This window comes from Dryobates pubescens, chromosome Z, assembly GCF_014839835.1.
Source record: "Dryobates pubescens isolate bDryPub1 chromosome Z, bDryPub1.pri, whole genome shotgun sequence".
In the NCBI taxonomy this organism is placed as follows: Eukaryota; Metazoa; Chordata; class Aves; order Piciformes; family Picidae; genus Dryobates; species Dryobates pubescens.
Genome location: NC_071657.1, coordinates 62489880 through 62510743, shown reverse-complemented (window position 1 = coordinate 62510743; position 20864 = coordinate 62489880). Strand labels below are relative to the sequence as shown.

At 37.6% G+C, this 20864-nt stretch overlaps 1 protein-coding gene across 1 annotated transcript in view; it reads left to right on the top strand.

Annotated features, from left to right (window-relative positions):
* The window catches only part of ERBIN (erbb2 interacting protein), a 137676-nt gene extending 121353 nt beyond the window's left edge, over nt 1-16323 (top strand). The window contains exons 23-28 of the mRNA XM_054177740.1: nt 5400-5543; nt 6360-6491; nt 9309-9518; nt 10598-10690; nt 11756-11830; nt 14205-16323. Coding sequence (XP_054033715.1) covers nt 5400-5543; nt 6360-6491; nt 9309-9518; nt 10598-10690; nt 11756-11830; nt 14205-14312 — 762 coding nt within the window. The 3' untranslated portion in view covers nt 14313-16323. The remainder of the gene's footprint in view (nt 1-5399; nt 5544-6359; nt 6492-9308; nt 9519-10597; nt 10691-11755; nt 11831-14204) is intronic.
* Nucleotides 16324-20864: the final 4541 nt, after the last annotated feature.

The window sequence follows — 20864 nt, the reverse complement described above, 5'->3', positions numbered from 1 at the left end:
CAATGTTATAATGGTGCTTTGTAGAGCTTAGACATCAATACATCATACTTTAAAAGTAATGAAATTATTGTGCATTTGGAATGTAAACAACAAAGTTTTGACTTTGTAAATATTTTATGATAGTGGAATTTTTCCATATGTTCAATAGAAAAGCTGTTGTTTTCTCCCAGCAATCTAGAATTAGAGACCTAAATTCATGCTGCCTGCCCCACCCTGCTCTGTGGCTTAAGAATAATTCAGTAATGTTCAATAAATTATTCTTTGGATAAACTGGTATCTTCCTAGAATATTCACAGAATTCTATCAAATTTAAATGACAGCTTGTTTGGTTTTGTTGTGCTTTGTTGTTGTTGGTTTTGTGTATTTACTTCAAAAGGCTTGAAACATTTATTTAGGCAATTCAAGTGTTCCAGAATACCACCAGCAAATTTTTTACTAAAAAAGCCTGAGATAATCAAAGTGGGAATGAAAAGGGAGGGGATTTCTAGACATATAATACAGCTTCAAAGAATAACTTCTATCCACCTTTAGCTGGAAATTAATTCCAACTGCTAATAAATGAATAAATAAATAGGCTAATACAGCTTACCAGTTACAGCTATTTCCGTATCACAGTATCACCAAGGTTGGAAGAGAACTCAAAGATCATCAAGTCCAACCTGTCACCACAGACCTCATAACTAGACCATGGCACCAAGTGCCACATCCAATCCCCTCTTGAACACCTCCAGGGACGGTGACTCCACCACCTCCCTGGGCAGCACATTCCAATGGCGACTCTCTCAGTGAAGAACTTTCTCCTCAGCTTGAGCCTAAACTTCTCGTGGTGCAGCTTGAGACTGTGTCCTCTTGTTCTGGTACTGGTTGCCTGAGAGGAAAGACCAACTCCCTCCTGGCTACAACCCCCCTTCAGGTTGTTGTAGACAGCAATGAGGTCTCCCCTGAGCCTCCTCCTCTCCAGGCTAAACAATCCCAGCTCCCTCAGCCTCTCCTCATAGGGCTTGTGCTCAAGGCCTCTCACCAGCCTTGTTGCCCTTCTCTGGACACGTTCAAGTGTCTCAATGTCCTTCTTAAACTGGGGGGCCCAGAAATGGACACAGTACTCATGGTGCTGTGGGATGTAGAGCTTTGTTCTCTGCATGTACTTGAATTTTATTAATTCCTGTTCCATACCAAAATTTCATAGATTGTTGTGGCAGATGACAGACTACATCATGCCTTCAAATTACAACAGTAGTATCCAATAGAAATTGCCCTAGATAAATTCCACTTACCTAAGCAGATCTGTTAAGGCACTTCAATTCCCAAAAGACACCCTTTTGAACTCTGACATTTTCTTCTTGTAAGGTGCAAAATAGGAAATGTTCTGACTCTTAGAAAGAAAGAATGTAAATAAAATAAAAATAATGCTACTAGCTGGCTGCATCTAAACTGATTCCATTAAAGGCTGATTTTGAATACAAATCCTGATCTATAGGCTGATTTTTTTTAAAAAAAAATTTTTACTTTGTATATGTCCTTTATTTGCTAGATGCTTTGTATGTTTTGAGAAGAAATTTAATCAGGAAGGAAGGAGAGATTTACAATGACATTGGTGATGACTGCATCTATGATCATGAATAATGCAGAATTCTAAGCAACAGGAGCTTCACTGAAAATCAGTATCTATTGTGAAGCTCTGAGTTGATAAAGGTGAATAGAAGTTAATTGGTTACAGCTTTTTAAATCTACAGTTAACCTTTTTTTAGGTGTCAACAGCCAGAGATCAAAGAATCTAAATGATGCAGGATTTCTCACAATAATCACCAAGCCATCAATTTCTCTGCCCACAAACTGAACTGAAATGGGGAGGGCTTTGAAAACCAAGTAGAATTTCCCAGCTGTTGTGTTACTGAGGCAGAGGCAGGTTCATCCTATACACATTCACTTTTATTTCGTTATCATTCCAAGCTTATAAAGCTTAAGCTAAACTGTTTGTCCAGCTTAGATAATAAACATTAGCTGCAATGTAAAGAAGTGAGCAGGCAGTGGGTTGCACCTCCCATGAGCAGTGTTCTCTGTTGAATAACTGATTTCTAGTAAATTTAGCTTCTGCAAAAATACAGTGGAATACGGCATGTGCATTGGTTAGTGTGTATCGGTTTAGAGTAACAAAATTGACATTTCTCAAGCCGTAACTACTTGAATTATCATTCTGCAGGCTGTTTTGCCCTAAGAGCCTGTAGTAAATTACGTAGAGATTGGACTTGATACTTGCAATTAACAGTTGCATTTAATCTGAACTTCAGACCATACATTTGTTTCAAATTTATTTTTTATTAAATTGAAATAAAAGTCAGGGGGCATTGGAATATCCAGACTCTGAAAGTATCTTCTCTGGTGCAGCAATCTTAAGAAATATCACTAGGAAATATAAAACCTTCATAGAGAAGCAAAATTAAGAGGAATATTGTTCACACACTAGATGACAGTTTCTCACTTCCCAGATAAAATTAGGTAAATGAAAAATACATACAGATTTGGCATTAGGAATCTCTTCTTGTCTTAAACTAAAAGTTTCTTACAACTCCACGTAATTTTAAAGAGTATTTGTTCTGTACTGTTGAAATTGGAAGGAACCAACAGTACAGTATAGAGATGCTGTGCCCAGTGTTGAGGAGTTCAATGATGCTCGCAGAACTTATGTCTTACCTATATCAATTGCACAATCATTTTTTCTACTTATGAAAAAGACATTAGTGAGAAAGTAGATTTTGGGAACCATCGCTATACAATCATCTTGATGCTAGGCCACACCTTGAGTACTGTGTCCAGTTCTGGGCCCCTCAGTTTAGGAAAGATGTTGAGTTGCTGGAATGTGTCCAGAGAAGGGCAGCAAAGCTGGTGAGGGGTCTGGAGCACAAGCCCTATGAGGAGAGGCTGAGGGAGCTGGGGTTGCTTAGCCTGGAGAAGAGGAGGCTGAGAGGAGACCTTATTGGTGTCTACAGCTACCTGAAGGGAGGTTGTAGCCAGGTGGGGCTTGGTCTCTTCTCCCAGGCAACCAGCACCAGAACAAGAGGACACAGTCTCAAGTTGCACCAGGGGAGGTTTAGGCTGTATGTTAGGAAGAAGTTCTTCACAGAAAGAGTGATTGGCCATTGGAATGTGCTGCCCAGGGAGGTGGTGGAGTCACCATCACTGGAGGTGTTTAGGAAGAGATTGGATGGGGCCATGATTTATTTGATTAGATGGTGCTGGGTGATGGGTTGGACTTGATGATCTCAAAGTTCTTTTCCAACCTGGTTAATTCTATTCTATTCTCACTGAACTGAGTTAATTGAAATCTTAATTCCTGATGGACAAGTTTGTAACTCTACAAATTTTAAGAAAGTTTTGCCTCCTATTGAAGATCTGTCTTATAGATTGCAAGTACAAATCTCGATTTAAACTGTCACTACTTACTGACCATCTCTTTGAGTCCCAGGAGAAGAGTGAATCTAGGATGTTCATAGTAAGTGTTCATATTGGATCTAGGGATGTTCATAGTAAGATGGTCTGCTAGAGACACTTTCAGAAGACAACCCCCTATTCTCACCACATACTCCTTCTATTTTTATCTGCCTTGCTACTTACAGAAGAGGGAGAGATAGAGGAGCCTCTGAGAGAGGAGCCCCCTGTAAGGAGACTTCAGGGAGTTGCCTGTACAAGTAGGAGAAGGCTACCTGCCTAATGATAGAGGTTATTTCAAGAATAGTTGTAAGATGGTGTTTTAAGGCACTAAGAAGCTAAAGGAAATGTTGGGTTTGGCAGTTTCATCTGGGAGCTTGGATTGAAACTCAGATGAGCACTACTGAATGTTTACTAGTAAAGATGGACTTGAATGCTGAGTACAGTGAGATTTCCCTCACAAGATTGGAAAAGCCTCTGGAAGTGGAGAGTGGAAGCCAAGTGGAAGCTTTAAAAAGCCATTGACTAGAAAACACTGTAGGTGTAGAATAAGAGCATGAAGAAAGCTCACTATGCCATTGAGTTGACAGATTATCCTAGAACCTTGGCCAAGAAAAGCTAAGTATTGTCAGTAAATACTATTTTCCCAGGGAGTTCCAATGGCTGCTACCAGAGCATCTAGGGGGTATGAATATGCAGGGGGATATGACATGGATTATTAAACTAGTTTTAATTTCGTAAGACAGAATTAGTGTGAAAGAGCAAATGTCTGCTTGAGGACTAGTGACTTATTTTCAAAATCAAATTGCTTTTTGTAGTCAGCAGAAAAGCACCAAAATATATTAAGAGTTGTTGCAGTATCTTAGGTATTTTGAACTTTTTGTTGGATTTTGTTAATTGGAAAAATTAGATACTGGAATATAAACAAAACCCAACCAACTGAAAAACAACCAATATAACAAGACACAAAACAAACAAACTAAACCAAAACAAATCCACCAAAAAAAAATAATCATTTGCTGGATTGTGATCTTTGTGGTTTATCTTTTACTATGATCATGTTTCTGCATGGGTCTTTGTTTTTGAAGACAGGCTTATTTCATTTGTCAGGTAGCACATAGAAGATTTTCCTTCTTTTATGCAGACTTTGCATTTTGTTTTGGTGTTACAACTACAAAAGCCTATGGTGGCAGGACTGTAATGTCTACTGTTTTCTTTCTGTATTCTTTATTCTGTTCTTTACTTGCAAATATCGCAGAGGTCAGGTGCGCAAGGTGATGAAGCTCAAAACCAAAGCTCATGTTTCCTGATTGCTTGTAGTGGCATAGTGGTTTAATTAGAATAGAATAGAGTAGAGTAGAATAGAATAGAGTAGAGTAGAGTACAATAGAGTAGAGTAGAATAATTCAAGCCCCTTTCTTTAAAGGAGGCTCATTCATGTTCCAAAGTGTTATTTGCATTGCAGGTGTTGACAGCATTGCAATAGCAAGAAAATCTGGTCAAAAAATCAAATCTCTCTGTACATTTTTGTTTGTACTGCACCAGTTGTGGGGGGAGGAAGAGCTGGGGTGTGAAATACAAAATAATAACTGGTAATTAGATGGTTTTGTACAGGTGTTTATCTTGACTGACAGCTTCTCTTCCTACAATGTTTTTGGTATCTTGCAAATTTAATGAAACCTGGAAATTCTGATAAGATGTGCACCTTTGTCTTTCCAGGCACATGAACATTTGAACTACTTTATTTACATGTAATTCTGCATGCTAACTGCTGATTGCATGCTGATTTACAGTAAATAAAGGTGAATAGAAGTCACTGAGTTGTGTTTGATACATCACAGTGGCACTGTTCTTGCATGGTTTTTATCTTGCATGACAATGGAATATGTTTGTATTAGTCTATGTATAACGTGTCTTGTGGTTTATGCATGCTGGACTAATCTCTGTGTTAAATCTGTCCCCTCTTTATTCAGAGCATGCTGTCTAGGTCCTTTAATTCCAATTACGCTGCAGTTAGCAGCTTTCACTATGGCAGCTCTAGGGATCTGCATGGCAGCCAGGGTAGTGTTGCCTTGAGTGTTGCAGACGGAAGAGGTTCTGGTGTGCACGTTGTTCGAGTGAGTACCTGCAGGACACTATTCCAATATATAGAGGGGGAAAAAATAAACTATGTGAAGTGTCCTTAAATTTATAGTTATCCATTTACATAAGGACAGTGCTTTTAATAACAAGAATATAATTTATATTCTGGAATATTTTAATAGGCATTAAATCAAATTCTTTGGCTTCACTTTGTAGGTCTTAAATTTATTGTAAGGCTTTTTTCAATTGAATGCCACAAATTTGAGTTTTTGAGTTGGATTTTATAGATGGTTGAACATATGCAAAACTGTCTGTTTTTATTATGTATATGTGAAAATCTTGAATTTAACCTAGGTTGATAAACATTTGAACAAAATCTTGTTATGCTTTTTCGTCTCCTGAGCAAATTCAGATGATGTAAACTGTACTGTAAGATACTGTAGGCATTGAAGTGTGAGGAAATGTGTAAGAAAATGTGAGGAAATTTACTTTCTAACTCTGATCATCCTGAATGATGTTATTTATGTTAGCCATAGTGAGCAGGATAAAGGCAACAAAAGATTCCTTTTAACCGTAGAATCCTTGAGGAGGCAATCCTTAGCATTTGTTGATTTTTATTCTCAGGGTGTAGGTGATCAAAGACACCTCTGTAGGTGCCTTTTTTTTTTTTTTAAATATCCATCAGTATTTTACAGATGTGTCTGCTAGTAAGATTTTGTAATATCAACAATGTACTAGTTGATCAAAGAGCAATAAAGCTCTTAAAATGTTCTACTTGGAGCTTCTTAGGAGAATTTTTCTGTTTCAACTATACCAAGCTGTTCATATTTACTGCCACATTCTTTTTAAAGCATCCCCAGGCTTCTGCTCCAGGAGATCAATGCCAGGATGAAGTATTCATTTCAGGACAACAGAATTACTCATCTGCAACACTTAGTCTCAAAGATGTTCCTCCAGACAGCATGAAGAAAGTAGCTGTGCAGGTAATTACCTACATGAGACTGTGAATAGGATATATTTATGATTATTTGTAAGGATAATGTGGTGGGTTGAAGTTTCCCATTCACATTAACTAAGCACGACTAACTCAGTTGGAAGCAAATGGAATCTGTATTTACAAGCAAAAACTACAATCTACAATGGAATGCATACAATGAATATGTACAAAATATACAGTATTTACGATATTATACAGATACTTACAATTAGAAAATAACATGGAAACCCCCCTGTACCCCTTCTGGTATTCCCAGAGAGCAGGGAAGCTGATCCTCTCCCCCCTGTAACAGAAGAAAACTAGAGTTGAGAGGAAAGAATGTTAGCTTAGAGAAGCAGTGTTAGTGTTCTTACCTTTTCTCAAGGCTATCCAGAAGCGGTTATTTATCTCCATGAGTGAAGCAGAACAGCCATGACCACAGGAGAAAAGGAATGGGAATGGAAGTGAAATGTGAAAGATGTTTATGGTACAACTGCTTCTATAGCAGGCATTCTTTCCAATGAATTTGTTTAGAATAATCTTTTTCCTTTTTACACCCACTAGTGAATTATTTATATTTTTCTACTTTTCTGCTCAAAATCTGCAGCTAAATTTTAAGGCCATAGCCTAAAACTGCCACAGATATATTTTTGTTTTGGTAGTAGAAACTTGCCTTGGGGTAGCTGTTGGAACTGGGGCTATTTGGTGGTGTAAATGAAGTAGCATCCTATTTTTGGGAGACAAAATAGTTAACTATATGAAGGAGGGTGGTACTCATTTTTTCTTCAGCAGTGACTTTGAAGGAAGAAATTTGCAGCAAAAGATGTAATTGCAAGTGGAAATTGGAATATGGCGAATGATTTCAAGAAAGCCATCTATAGCTTCATTAAAGCTTGTAAAGAACAAACGAAATCTGTTGGGATAAAATTGTGATGATAATCTAGGAGACATTCTGTATTCATCTCTAAGGACCATCTATACAGGCAGGCATTACTGCCATGAAGCTAAGTGGATTTTTGTAAATTATTACAGTGCAGGAATTTATTCTTTTCACTAATTTCAGTTGCTTCTAACAGACACTGTATATTGGGAATTTGCATAACTGTTGATACGTGTTGCCTATGTAAACTCCTCCTGGCTGTACAACAGAAAAATAGTTTCCCTGTTATGCTCTAGGCTTTAAGAAAAGGCAGTAGAAAATAACGTAAACTGAATACATCTGATCTGTAAATAAGCTAAAAAATTACACACATTGCTGTTTCTCAGAATCACTTTGACAAACTCATCTGAAGAGAATAGATTCTGATACATGTCCATTCACTTGCATGCTTAAATGTTGAACTTTACACACTTCCATTATTTGTGATGTTGAGAAAATATTTTACTATCTATTGTATCCTTTGACTGGTGAGATGTTAGTGGCAGACAGGAATAAAAAAAATCTGTAACTGAGGCCTGTAGCACTCTTGGAATGTGAGAATCACACAGACAAGTGACTGCTAAGGCTGGGTAAGACCACAAGTCGTATGGGTGAGGAAGTAAAAGTCTGCCCTGTCCATCTTAATGCAGGACTGAACAACTGAGTCTTCAGTATGAAACACTGTCATCTCCAGCATCACTCCAGGGGACATGCTGTTAATGCACTGTCTTTAACAGTTATATACTGACTGCTGTTTGTCGTCATTATACCTATCAAATCAGTGGCAGATGTGTTAACAAAAGAGTAACATCTATTGGAAATATTATTACAAAGCTCTATGTGAATTAGATTGGAAAGCTTTCATGTCAAGTGGTCACCTAAAGATGCTTGGAGAGTGTACAATTCCTGCCAGCTAGCCATGTATGATTTTTTTTTGTATGTGATCTACTGGGACTTACTACAAAATCTGATTTTTATGGAATAGATATGCAAACTCTAATTATATGAATCAATTGTCAATACTGCCAGTTGCACTGCTAGAAAACAATGATCGAGATGACTTAGTGAAACAAGTGCTAAAAGCAAGGACTGCCTATTCTGTTCTGTGACTCAAAGTTCTTGTTTTTCAAATTTGTTCTTGGTAGGTGTGGTGGTGAGAGAAGGTCTCCCCCTCCCCCCCTGCCTCCAGAAACCACGCCTAACTCAGTTGGAGAAGCAACAATGGAAAAGAGCTATATTTTACAAGCAAAATGAAATGCAATGACTATATACACAATACACAGTATTTACAGTATATACAAAAATATACAGCAAAGAACGTAACACAGAAAACCTGCCCTCCTCCAGCGAGGAGGGTCCCCCCAAGACCCCCTTCTCCCTTTTTTCCCAAAAAGGGTTAGAGAGAGACACGTAATTATTAAGGAGGAAATTCTGTTAGTTCAAAGTGTGTGCTAAGGAAAGAAAAAAAATTAGTTTCTTGTCTTGTTAGTTGAAGGTCAGCACCTGGCAGCACAGAGAGATGACAGCTGTTCAGACAGACTGAAAACAACAGACTGACTGAGACTCAAACTCAACTAAAACTAAAATTTAAAGTTGCATTCTACCAATCTACCAATGAAATTCGTTTAGAATTATCTTTCTTTTCCTTTTCACACCAAAACATTCAGCCAGCGTGTTCCAGTAACTGTCCCGTTCTTAAAGGTGTAGCCTAAAACTGTCACTGTAGGTCAGACCTGGTGACTATGAAGAAAGTTGAGTGAAAATGTACATGATCTAGAAGAGTAGTTTTAGTAATGTTCCTAAAATTATAAGTGGTGAGGTATGAGAAATACTGAAATCACAAAGAAGGATTGGAAAATTGATGCTTAGAAACTGTATGACATGGAGTATTTATGTTTTATTCAGATACCTTTGACAAATGGACAAATGTGCCAGCCTCAGAGACCTCAGCCAAACTACAGCCAAGTCCATCATCTCCCTCCTCAATCATCAGTAGCAAGACACCCATCTAGAGAGCAATTAATTGATTATCTGATGTTGAAAGTTGCTCACCAACCTCCCTATACCCAGTCCCAGTGTTCTCCCAGACAAAGCCATGAGCTGGCAAAACAGGAGGTAAGAGTAAAGTCTAACTTCATGATATGACACGTGTCTATCAGTGGCAGTGAACTGTTACATTGTTTTCATATATTATCATATTCCTCTATGGATGATGACTGAAATCATACAGGAATTTGCACGTATTTTCTGAGTTAGACATTTATTCCTCAAGCACATTTATGGATCACAAACTCATTGTTTATCTGGTAACTGAAAAAATACAAAGTAAGAAAACAACTTAGAGTACTTTGCATCTATTCATTGCTATCCAGAATGGTTTAAACCCCTAAAATTGTAGAAATGCGCATCCGTAAACAAGATCCAGGATAAAAAAAGTGTGAGCATCTGATGCATGCCTGATAATTATCTGGTTTGTTTGTGATAGGCAGATGTGTGTAAGAAATTGTTATACAATGTCTCTTTCATTGTGGCAACCTTTTTTTCTGCCCTTGGACACTCTCTGTTGTTTCAGGATTTTGAACAAATGCCAGGAGCTGCATTTTCATTCAGTGCTAGAGTGAAAATGTCTGCTTCTGTGTAAAATAAATTTTCTAGTCAACTATTCTAAGAAAATAGTTTCTAAAAGAAAGGGGAGATAGTGTTGGCTGCTCAGAGAGAAGGTAGGAACAAGGTTTGGTTTTCAAATTTCAGCTAGAGGTAGAAAAGAAGTAAGAACAGGTTCTTTCATAGTATCATACATTCTTATGTTTGCCGAGGGCATTAAACGCATCTACATATATCAAAATATCTCTGAATTTAAATTCCATGTGAACTGTGATTATAATAATGTGGTACTGGAGTAAAACTTGGGTATAATGGGACGTGATGATGTTCTATTGCAAGCTTGTCATGAATTAAATTGAAGAGATAGTCTCTTAAAATGCGCTAAATGCATTTGTGGTTTTTGGGGTGGTTTTTGGTGTGTGTTGTTTTGGAGGTTTGTTTGGGGTTCTTTTTTGGTTGCTGCTGTTTGCTTAGTTTTTAATTATTTTAAAATATTTGGTTCACCTGCATTGTTTAATAATAATTTCATTACATCAGCTTTGAATGCAGATTTTCAGCCAATTAATCTAATTTTGGTTCTAACTACTTAGATTCGAGTGAGAATTGACAAGGATCCAGAACTTGGATTTAGTATATCAGGAGGTGTTGGCGGTAGAGGGAATCCATTCAGACCTGAAGATGATGTGAGTATTTTATATTAATGTGTCTTAAAATAATTCTGCTTAATAAGGTTTCTAGCATTTAGCAAAGGTGGGGGAAGTATACATATTCCCCAAATCACTGAACTCCAGGACTAAAGGAGAGATGCGATGATCTTGAAGGTCTCTTCCAACCTGGTTTATTCTATGTATTCTAAAATTTGGAACATGTGATACAGAAAATCAAGGTGATAGGTGACCACAGTGGCCACATGACATCACAGTTCCAGGTATAAATCCAAACATTTAACATAGTGAATTACAGAGTTTACAGTTAGGAAACCTCTTAAAAGAGAACATGATTTATCCTACAGCTTTCTTTCTTGAGGCTGATAATTAATCTTGACATATGTATCTGCCAAATTAAACAAAGGATGATCAGAGTTTGCCCTTCAGCTCTTTTAAAGGCAGTTGTCCTGGACTTAACATCAGAAAGGAAAAGCATTCACAAAAGCTGCCCTAGTCTGAGCTTCCAGGAAAAAATCCTATCGGACAGAATGCATATTAACCCCCACTCCCCATCCTTGTTCCCCTGTAGGGAAAAAATAGGCAGGGGAAGGTAAAATGAGTAAATAAAAACACTTGCACAAAAGTTAACAAAAATAGTATTATCAAAAGTACAAGGTATTAAGGAAAAAGGAATATATATACAAAATCCATTTTGTTGGATGGACGTGGATTAAGGCCCACTGCATAGCAAAGCATCTCCTAGCTAACAAGAACTTCCCCACCCGCCAGCAAAGCGAAAGCAAGAGCCAGAGAGAGCTCCTTGGTAGTCCTCCTCTTAAACAGAGGATATGCTTGAAAGAGAAGGGAATAACACAATAGGTGATCTGGTGCCACCCCTACCTGGGTTGGGTTTTACACCCTAGGGTTCAGCAGTTAACTCCTAACCTACAACATAAAACCAACAGACCTGTAGAATAATACTGAATTCTCTTCTACTTATGATGGAAAACTGAAAAACTGCTTTGAATTGCATATTTCATGCTAGTGTAATATTAATGAAATAAATTGTCAAAAACATTTTCCATCTCTTTTTTTTCCAAGGGTATATTTGTAACCAGAGTGCAGCCAGAAGGACCAGCATCTAAGCTGTTGCAGCCCGGGGATAAAATAATTCAGGTACGTGATCACCTAATTAAGTAGCCTGTGCAATATGCAAGTTCACTTGTAGTTTGCACCTTTTCTAAGAGCAGAATACCTAATTTTTAGGTAGTTTACTAGTATCTTTTCCAGAAGCATTCTTATTTCTAGCTTGAAGCTTTAAATTTTCTTCCATCCAAGATTAGAATAGGTGATACATACTGAGGCTTTAATCAATTAGTTGGATTATTTTTTCCAATTATTATTTTTTTCCCCACACGTGTAAAGACATAAAAACAGGCTTAATGTTGTCATTGAAGGTGGAAAGTGAGCATTTCACTAGGCCTTTTGGCATTCAGTTATGTAAGTTGTGGTCCTTCACATGCACTGTTCTGAATGATGTGTTACTTGAACACTAGCCCCTCACAACCTCTCTCCATAGCTGCTTCTTGCTTTTGCATCCCCCTCCATCCTGTAATTCCCACCAGTCTTTTCAGCCTCTCCTTTAGCTGACAGACTGGACATATGCAAGTGCTGGCAGAAGATGCCTCTGAACTGGCTGATATGTGACTGGTCACAGCATGTACCCATCTGCTGCAGGCAAGCCAAGTAGGTTCCTTCAGGAGCTGTGACTTCTCTGCTGCAGCTGTGCATTTCTTTTCCATATGAAGTCGGTACTGTTCAGACATCTTCTGAAATGGATCTGTTTGAGCTTGTCTAATGAGCTCATAAGCTATTTGGGGCACAGTCAGGGAAATGAACAAGCCTTACCTTATTAGTTAATTGGGCTAACAGGACGTTTGAGCATCTGCGGATCTTGTTAAAAGTAGTTAATTGTTCACCACATTACTGGTTTGCGAGTGTTTATAGTGTCAACTCTACTGCATTTCAGTTTTATGAAAACAAACAAACCCAAATCAAAACAAAAACCAGACAAACCCCACACACCCCCAAAAAACCCAACAACCCTCCTGCTCCCAATACCTTAATTAAACTACAGCATTCTATGAACACCTGAACTGAAAACTCAGCCTAGTCCTTTGAATGAAACATGAAGCCAAAAAGCACACAAGAAAACTAAACTGAGATCAAATTGTTCTGACTAAGATATGTTTTGGTTTCGAGCATGGTAAATCATTCTGTGCTTGTTTGTCCTCATTGGGGCAGGAAAGGTCCAAACTTTCTTACTGATGTAACCACACAGGAACAAGAAGCATGTTAAACCTTTGAAAATACTGGTAGTGTATTCATTATGTATTTATAGAGTGGAAAATGTGTGGAAGGTGACTTTTTGTTTTCATAATTTATACCTGTCCTTATGGACTTTCATTTACATGAAATTTTTAATGAAGTTATCTTTCATCACATTGACACATTTTGCTTTTTCTCTATTACACATTATGCATGTCTAATAAAGATACGCTACATGACCCAGTGACTAGACAATTGCATGTAAGTGTTAAGGTGCATTTGCCTATTAGATTAAGGCTAGGACATTCTGTGGAAATGATGATTTGGAAGGGTTATTTCCAGTTCTGCTCTCTGAACAGTCTACATAAATCTTCCTATCCAGCCCTAGATAGATTTAAAACCTGCCTGCCTGTACAACAAAGCTGTACAGCGGGTAGCAACAGCAAGTGTTTGGTGATGGTATAAGGAACTGCAACTGCAGTATGTCACAGCTAAGGTGCAGAGCACACAACCAATTCTCTCTGTCACTACATAAGGGGCAGTAGCTCAGGGACAAAGGTGGGATAAATGGCTGGAAGCAGTAACAGTCTAAAAACTGGATGAATCTATCATTCTGCAAGATTCTGCCACTCAGACTGAACATGAATTTGCAGTAGTATATAATGAGAAGTAGAACCATAGCCATGTTTTCCCTGTCTTTTTTAGACCACTTAGGCCTGCCTGTGTTTGCCAAGCCAAACCTGTCCCAAGAATGGCAATATTGTGTAGAGTCATAAGAAAATTAAAGCTGGGGGTGATTTCAGTTCTCACACCCTAAAATAACTCCCAATCACATTAATTTTTGTTGAGCCTTCTAACAGTTTTATCACAAATGCCATTTCTAATATGCTGGTATTTAAATTGGGACGTAACTTTTGTACTAGATTTGGTTGGGGGGGGGTTGTGTGGCTGTATTAAGGCTGATGAATTAGGTGTCTGATATGAATGGTTTAAAGTTCAGTTTTCTCTTTCGATTATTCATAATAAGTTGGGGTGCATAATTCTTCCAAGGCTAACCCAGAGGTATGTGTTAGCTGGCATCAGCGGCATGATCTGCAAATCTGCATTTATAAAAAATTTGGTTATTTAAAACCTTAAAACTTAAACAACATGAGATACAGGGCATGTGTCACCAACATGGCATGTGAGGCTGTCATTTTCAATTTTAAATATTTCTTTTTAGGCTAACGGATACAGCTTCATCAATATTGATCATGGACAAGCAGTGTCTTTGCTAAAGACTTTTCAGAACGCAGTGGAACTCATCATTGTACGAGAAGTTTCTTCATAAATACTGTGTATTAGGGGGGAAATCCAGCAGGATTCATTGAAGGACTTATGGGAAATGGAGTATTTTGCTATTTTTATACATGAAAGGAACTTGAAAAGAATTATGATCAAAATTTGTATAGGAAATACTGAACTTGTGGTTAAAGGGGAAAAAACCACTGTATAGAACATACAGGAAATCACTTTGGAAATGCATATGGTGAATAAACTTGTTTTTAAGCATTACAGCAATCTAAGGATCACTCCTCCAAGAACAAACCTGTGCTGTTTTTTTGTACAGATGGTAGGTTTATTTTTGGATAATTCATACACATTACTAAATTTTGTGCAAGGCTTTGTGAAGCCTTGGTTGTAGCCCCTGGGCAGATGGCAGGGCTGTCTGTCCTATAGCTGTTTATTGCCTTTATTTTTATTCACCAGATATTAATGTGTTATGCTGAAACCACTTCTGTAGATATGGATAGGAAATTGGAAAATTTGGCTCTGCTATGTGCACATTGTATAGATGAATGGGTAGATGGAAGGGGGTGCTGGCTGGACAGAATAAAGGTTAGGTGAAACAACTATCTGGAATTGGGAAAGAAGAAAGAAGTGTTTAGTTAGTGCAGTGTACATCTACCAGTAGGAAATGCAATAAAAGCTTATGGTGTTTTTTTTAGAAAGACTATAACAACAAATGTGTAATATTCTACAGGATTTGTTCTTAATGGAGTAATTGAATATTCATTTGCCACGTGATTTATGTTAAGTTGGATTTTCTTGAATACATAATTTTTTCAACTGTACTGTGGAAATGTGCCCAGAGCTTTTTCTCTGCTGTGGAAATCCCCAGTTTTGTGCAAATGGTGATACTTCAATCTTTATAAAAAGTACTCCATTTCAATCTTACAGATTTTAAAAATGAAACTGAATTGGCCAATTTTTAAGGTTTTTGTCTGTACTGTCTATTTAAACACACACAAAGTGAATGATACAGAAAGAGTTAGGAAAGACATCTCAGTTTTGTTTGGCCTTCACATTGCCTTGTCAATCAAAGGAAACCATACGCATGGAGCTAGGTAACCAAAGCAAGTTTGTAGAACTTTTAACAGTGGTGGAGAATTGCTGTGGCGAGGTGAAAAAGCAAAGGGAGGGTGTACTTACCACCCACCAGTTCTTAAAGGGCTGTTCCTACAGGTAACATTAAATGTGAACTAGACACTTCAGAGTCATTAAAGGGTTTCTAACTATATTAATGTAATGGTGATTTACCACAGGCTGCCTTTGTTCCTTATTACTGTGTAAAATATTCAATTCTGCTTCTATTAATTTTGTTTACCAGAAACATTATTTTTCTCTTTCTCCTTTGTAATTGAGTAGAGACTGCATAATCTGCAGTGATAATTAATACACGGTTGTTATGGACCAGGGAAAAGTGCCATAGAAGACCAGTAACTGTTTTTAATTAGGGCTAATGATTAGCCTGTCATTGGAGCAATACTCAACTATTGCAGTTAATTTTTAATTACGTATAAGTTGGTAGTTTGAGACAGGTATAAGTTGCCTTTTTCAACCCATGTGTACAAGAGTAAATGGGGATTTTAATAAAGCTAGTGACAACGTCATCCTCCTTCAGTTTTTGGTTCAGTGAGCTGGAAGAGAGAGGAATTACACCAAGCTAGTGGTAATAAACAGGCAGTACATTCTAAATAAGTGAACTTCAATATTATTGCACTTCTTTCAAAGATCTTAACTATGGCTTATTGTACTGTGTATGCTTGTAATAATTTTAATGGAAACCCTTTAACAACTCTTGTATATTTTAATTTTTTTAGTTGATTTTCAGTAATATTTACATAGAAAATGAATTTTTTATATATATTAGCAGAAATGTGGTGTATTTTGATAAATTTCACTTATTTCCTGTGTGCTGTTAATCTTCAAAGAAAAGAATGAGAAACATAGCTACAAAATGGCAGGCTTCAGCATTCCCCTTCAAAGATGTGTTTTGCTGTTGTTCCCTTTTTAATTTTTTTTTTTTTAATTGAAAATGCAAAATATTTGCATCATATGTTCATTACTTTTAATCATGTTATTTTTACCACACATTGCCTTTTAAAGGGAATGCTTACAGACAAGCCCTAAATTACCTTGGTCTTCTACATAGCCTCTATCTTTGAGAAGGGAAAAACTCCCCAAAAGCAGAACTGATTCTTTACTGATCTCGGACTGACTTTGTATACATTTTGCAGTACATTTAAAAGTATCCTTGAGGAATTACACTGTATTATATTTTGCTTTAATGGTAACAGATGTTTTTAATGTTATTGTGTCATTTAATTTTCAGATTTATGTTTCACAGGAAAATTCTACCAAAAAAACTGTTTGGCTGTGGTAGAACTACAGAAGTGGAGGTTTGTAGCAAAAAGTTTAGTATTTCTTGTGGAAATAGTTGGCCAAAGCTTGTCTTTAGTAACGTAGCAAATTAACTATCTAATAAAACATGTTATGCTTATTTTACTCATAAATGTTGGAGTTTTCTGGGGATCAAAATGTGTTTATTCCTTCAGTATCTCTGTAAAGGTAAACACATGGCAAACTACATGATTTTGCATCAAGTGGAAAACAGATGTCAGAGGAGAGATAATACTGGCACTTTTCATTTTGAATGCATCTTAAACTACATGTTGAATAGAATAAAATTCAGCAGCAGCCTATGTTAGTCATCCTGGCAGTAGTTGATGCAGACTCTGTTAATTCTGTTTTTAATAATTCATTAAAGAATCAGTTCACCTGATGTAATGAAAAAATGAAGTCTCCCACGTATTTATTATGTAAATATTTTTTAGCTTCTTTCGGGACTGGAGTTTAAAAAAAAAAAAGAAGTGTATATACTTGAAGACATTCTATGAACAGAAACATAGCAATAAGTAACACACAGAATCAAACCTTTTATGATTATTTCGGTTTTGTTTAGAAATACTCCCTTGTGAACAGCTACAAAATGTTTTTATTGATCAGCATTTACTCAACATTCCAAATTTTTTTGTATATAATTAGACTGTTTCTGAGGTAACACATGGAGAATAGATAATAAACTAATGCTCTTTAAAGCTGTGTGTAATTGATTTATTTAAGTTCCAGAAAATTCTCCATAGCACTATTTTGTTCTTCTCTAGCTTCTGTAGACCTTAGTGATATAGTTTACGATCAAGTTTATAAACTGTAAATATGATAAAATACAGATATGATTTATTAGCTGTAAAAAATTAATTTTTGTGAGCCAATTTGACCCAGGTTCATTTGCCCAGTTGATGATAGGTTGATTACACACGATAGGATGCTAATAAACAGTGGAATAACAGTCTAGGAAAATCAGAAACTTGGGATACAGAGGAACAAACTGGAAACCCTTACATGCGCGAAAGCAAGTGACAATGCCGCCTCTGGTGGCGAGATGGACTCCCTCAGCTTCACAATGCAAACAGGCTATAAACCCTTGAAATAACCAGGTAAAAAAGTGTAAGTTACTCACAACCTGCTGAGCTGTTAATCACCAAAACCTTTGCTGGATGAAGTGATACTCTGAGTTGCAATTTGTAATCCAAAAGGCAGGAATAATTCAAGAGGTAAAATCAAAAATTAGAGGAAGTGAGAGAAATGGAGGGCACTCTGCTGTGGCAGAGATCTGTGACTCAAACAGGGTACTGCTAGGAAAAAAGAAGCTGAAGAACCTGTCTTGCCCTGAAGACAGGTGCACAAAGTAAGTGCTTGTCGCCGTCTCGAATCCCATTAAATCATCCCATATAAATTCCCTTCTTGAAAACTGAACAGCCCAATGGCAGGTTACCTATTCAAATCCCGCCAATCGGTTCAAAATGCTGCATGGTGGCCAAAACTGCACAACGCCTCCTCAAATAGCCTCTGACATGTGCAGTTGCCTTTCTGAAATATGAGGCACGGGGTCCAGCTTCCACCACCCCCAGGCAGCCTCAACAGTGCCTGCCTATTGGCTCCTTGACTTCAAACCATCTAGGGCAGCAAGTAGCTCCTCTCCTAAAGATAGGGGTGGTCTTTATCTGATGCAAACTGAGTAGTTTCAATAGCAGAAAGGGGTGACTAAGGCAAGGATCTGGGGTTAAAACTAAGAGTTATCAGATGTACAAGCGCTATATGATAAAGAAAGTGAAGAGCTAATTATGAGTGAATTTTACAGAAGGAAATGCAGGCTTACATCCAGTTTTCTTGGAAACCATGTGACAAGGTTGTAAGACAAAATGTCCAGTCTTTTTCCATTGTATTTTTGGATCTACTATATCATACCATTTACTTCGTGACTTCCTACTTTGTTTACACATAAAACTCATTCTGACAGGTTACAGCCCTCATGACCTTTGAGTATTGGGCCTGTCCTTGTTTAAGGTTTTCTGTATCTGCTCCTTACATGGACTTCAGAATATTTTTTCCCATAATTTTTTTTCCTTATGAGTTCTCTTTTCAGAGGCCTTTTTGTTGTCCTTTCTGCCTTTTATGCATCAGATTTCAAACCTGGGTTTTTGCTATTTCATAAATATTATTTGTGAGGTAAGCCTCATTCTTGTGCAACTGTGCCTGTGGTCTCCTACTTAATTTCATAATTCAGTGATTTACTTTTTCATCAAGCAACTGGGAGTGCTGGATCCATGTTGTAGTCTATAAAAAGGATATTTTAATATTCAATAAGAGGGACAATTAATAAAAATAATTTTATTAATTGTAAAAAACCCGTGGAAAATATTAAATAAAACCTATTTACAGGTTCGGGATGTTCGGTTGTGGAACAGATCCCTCACCAGCAGGAACAAGTAACAATTTAAACGAACCTCAGCAATGAAGCCAGCGATTGCCCACAAGGCGGGGGGGGAGGGGAACTCCAGAATTCCCTGGGGCAACAGACCTTCAATAGATGCTTACAAAAATCAGATATTGTAATTACTCACTGATCCTGATACCTCCTGGCACACATTAAGATCTAGACAAACCAAAATGGTGTCAACCACATGGAAGCTGCAGGGGCACCGTTTCACTTTCTGTTGGTGCCTGCAGCTTATTGCTGAGGCAGGATTTGCTCCTGAAGGATTTGTAGCTGAAAGCTCTGTAGAAAGGAGGTTCCTCAACTGTAATCCTTTTGCAACGGCACTCGCTCCTTGCATCCCGGGGACTCAGCTCCTCTGAGGTTTCGCCTCTTGGCCTGGCAAGACGCATGCCTGTTCCCTGGGCTTTACAACGCTGAAAATAGCGAGGGGTCTTTGCTGTCTTGTCTGGGTAAACTGAACCACAGTTCGGCTTCCAAGCAAAGCTAATGGTTCCTTCCAGAGCATGGACAATTGCAAGACAATGCTCTGGCTCTTTGGGCTGGTACTTACAGATTTCCCAAGGCAATAATGGCCAGTAGCAACACAGATCTAGGGGTAAAACCCTGATATTGCAACCTATAGAAAGCCTTCTTTCCAAACGTGGCCAAAAGCACGCCCACTTAGCTCATTCTGGCTCTGAAACATGTTCAAGCAAGCCTAAAGAACCAGATTTACTAGCTTCTGCCTCATTGTCTGGTTCAGAGCAATTTTGATTTTCTTTTGTCCATTCAGGACAATCCAATGTGTGGTTTTCTGACTTGAGGCACTTTTGCAGGAAGAAAGGGTCCTATTGGTGTGTAATTTGTGTTGCCTTGGATTAAGTTCAAATTCAGAATGTGGGTGGAAGATTCTGTTGCAGCATCAATGAGACTACTTTGAAACTGGCGTTCTACTGCACCAAACATTACAACTGCATTGCAAGACTGGCCCTGCCTGAAAGAGTTGTTGCTATGTGAAAAACTGAAATAGCTAATGTAAGAGAAGTGAGAAGAGAAGGGAGCATTCCTACTTAAGATCATACACTGGTCAACTGAAGTCTGCAGAAAAAGAACTTGGATGTAATGATTGTCTGTCAGTTCAATGCCTTGCTTAGGCAATATGCTACCTTCTGTCCTGCAGTGTTGCTGAAACTTTTGCTGAAGTGTATGAAATTTGTGTAGGAATTTTTTAATTTCCCCCCTATAGTGTCTGAATCTGTCTTAGCCAGTTTTCTGTGATTGTAAGATTTCTCATAGTCTACGTAACTGGAGACGTATTTTGTCATGAACAAGGGCACTATTACAGTAAGTTTTCCCGAGGGTGTATATTGGAAAACAAAACAAAAAGGTTCATCAACAGCAGAAACACTTGTCTCTAAATCTTCTTTTATGCAGTTTTTACTACTTGTTTTGGTACATCAGATTTTAGGAAACTTTTTTCAAGTTGCCATATCAAACGATTTCTGCTCTTCTGACATTAAGGACTTACCTTTCCCAGAGGCCCACTTGACTAAGCCAGTTTAAAACATTTTTGAATGTCTGGGCATAAAGCACTTGTTCTGAATGCTCTTACACAGAAAATTAAAGAACTATTAGAGTAATCTATATTACTTTCACTTAAAAAGACAAATTACATTTGCCCTCTGTAAACGAATGTTGGAACATGTTGCAACCAGAAAAGTATACTGTCTGAAATAAAAT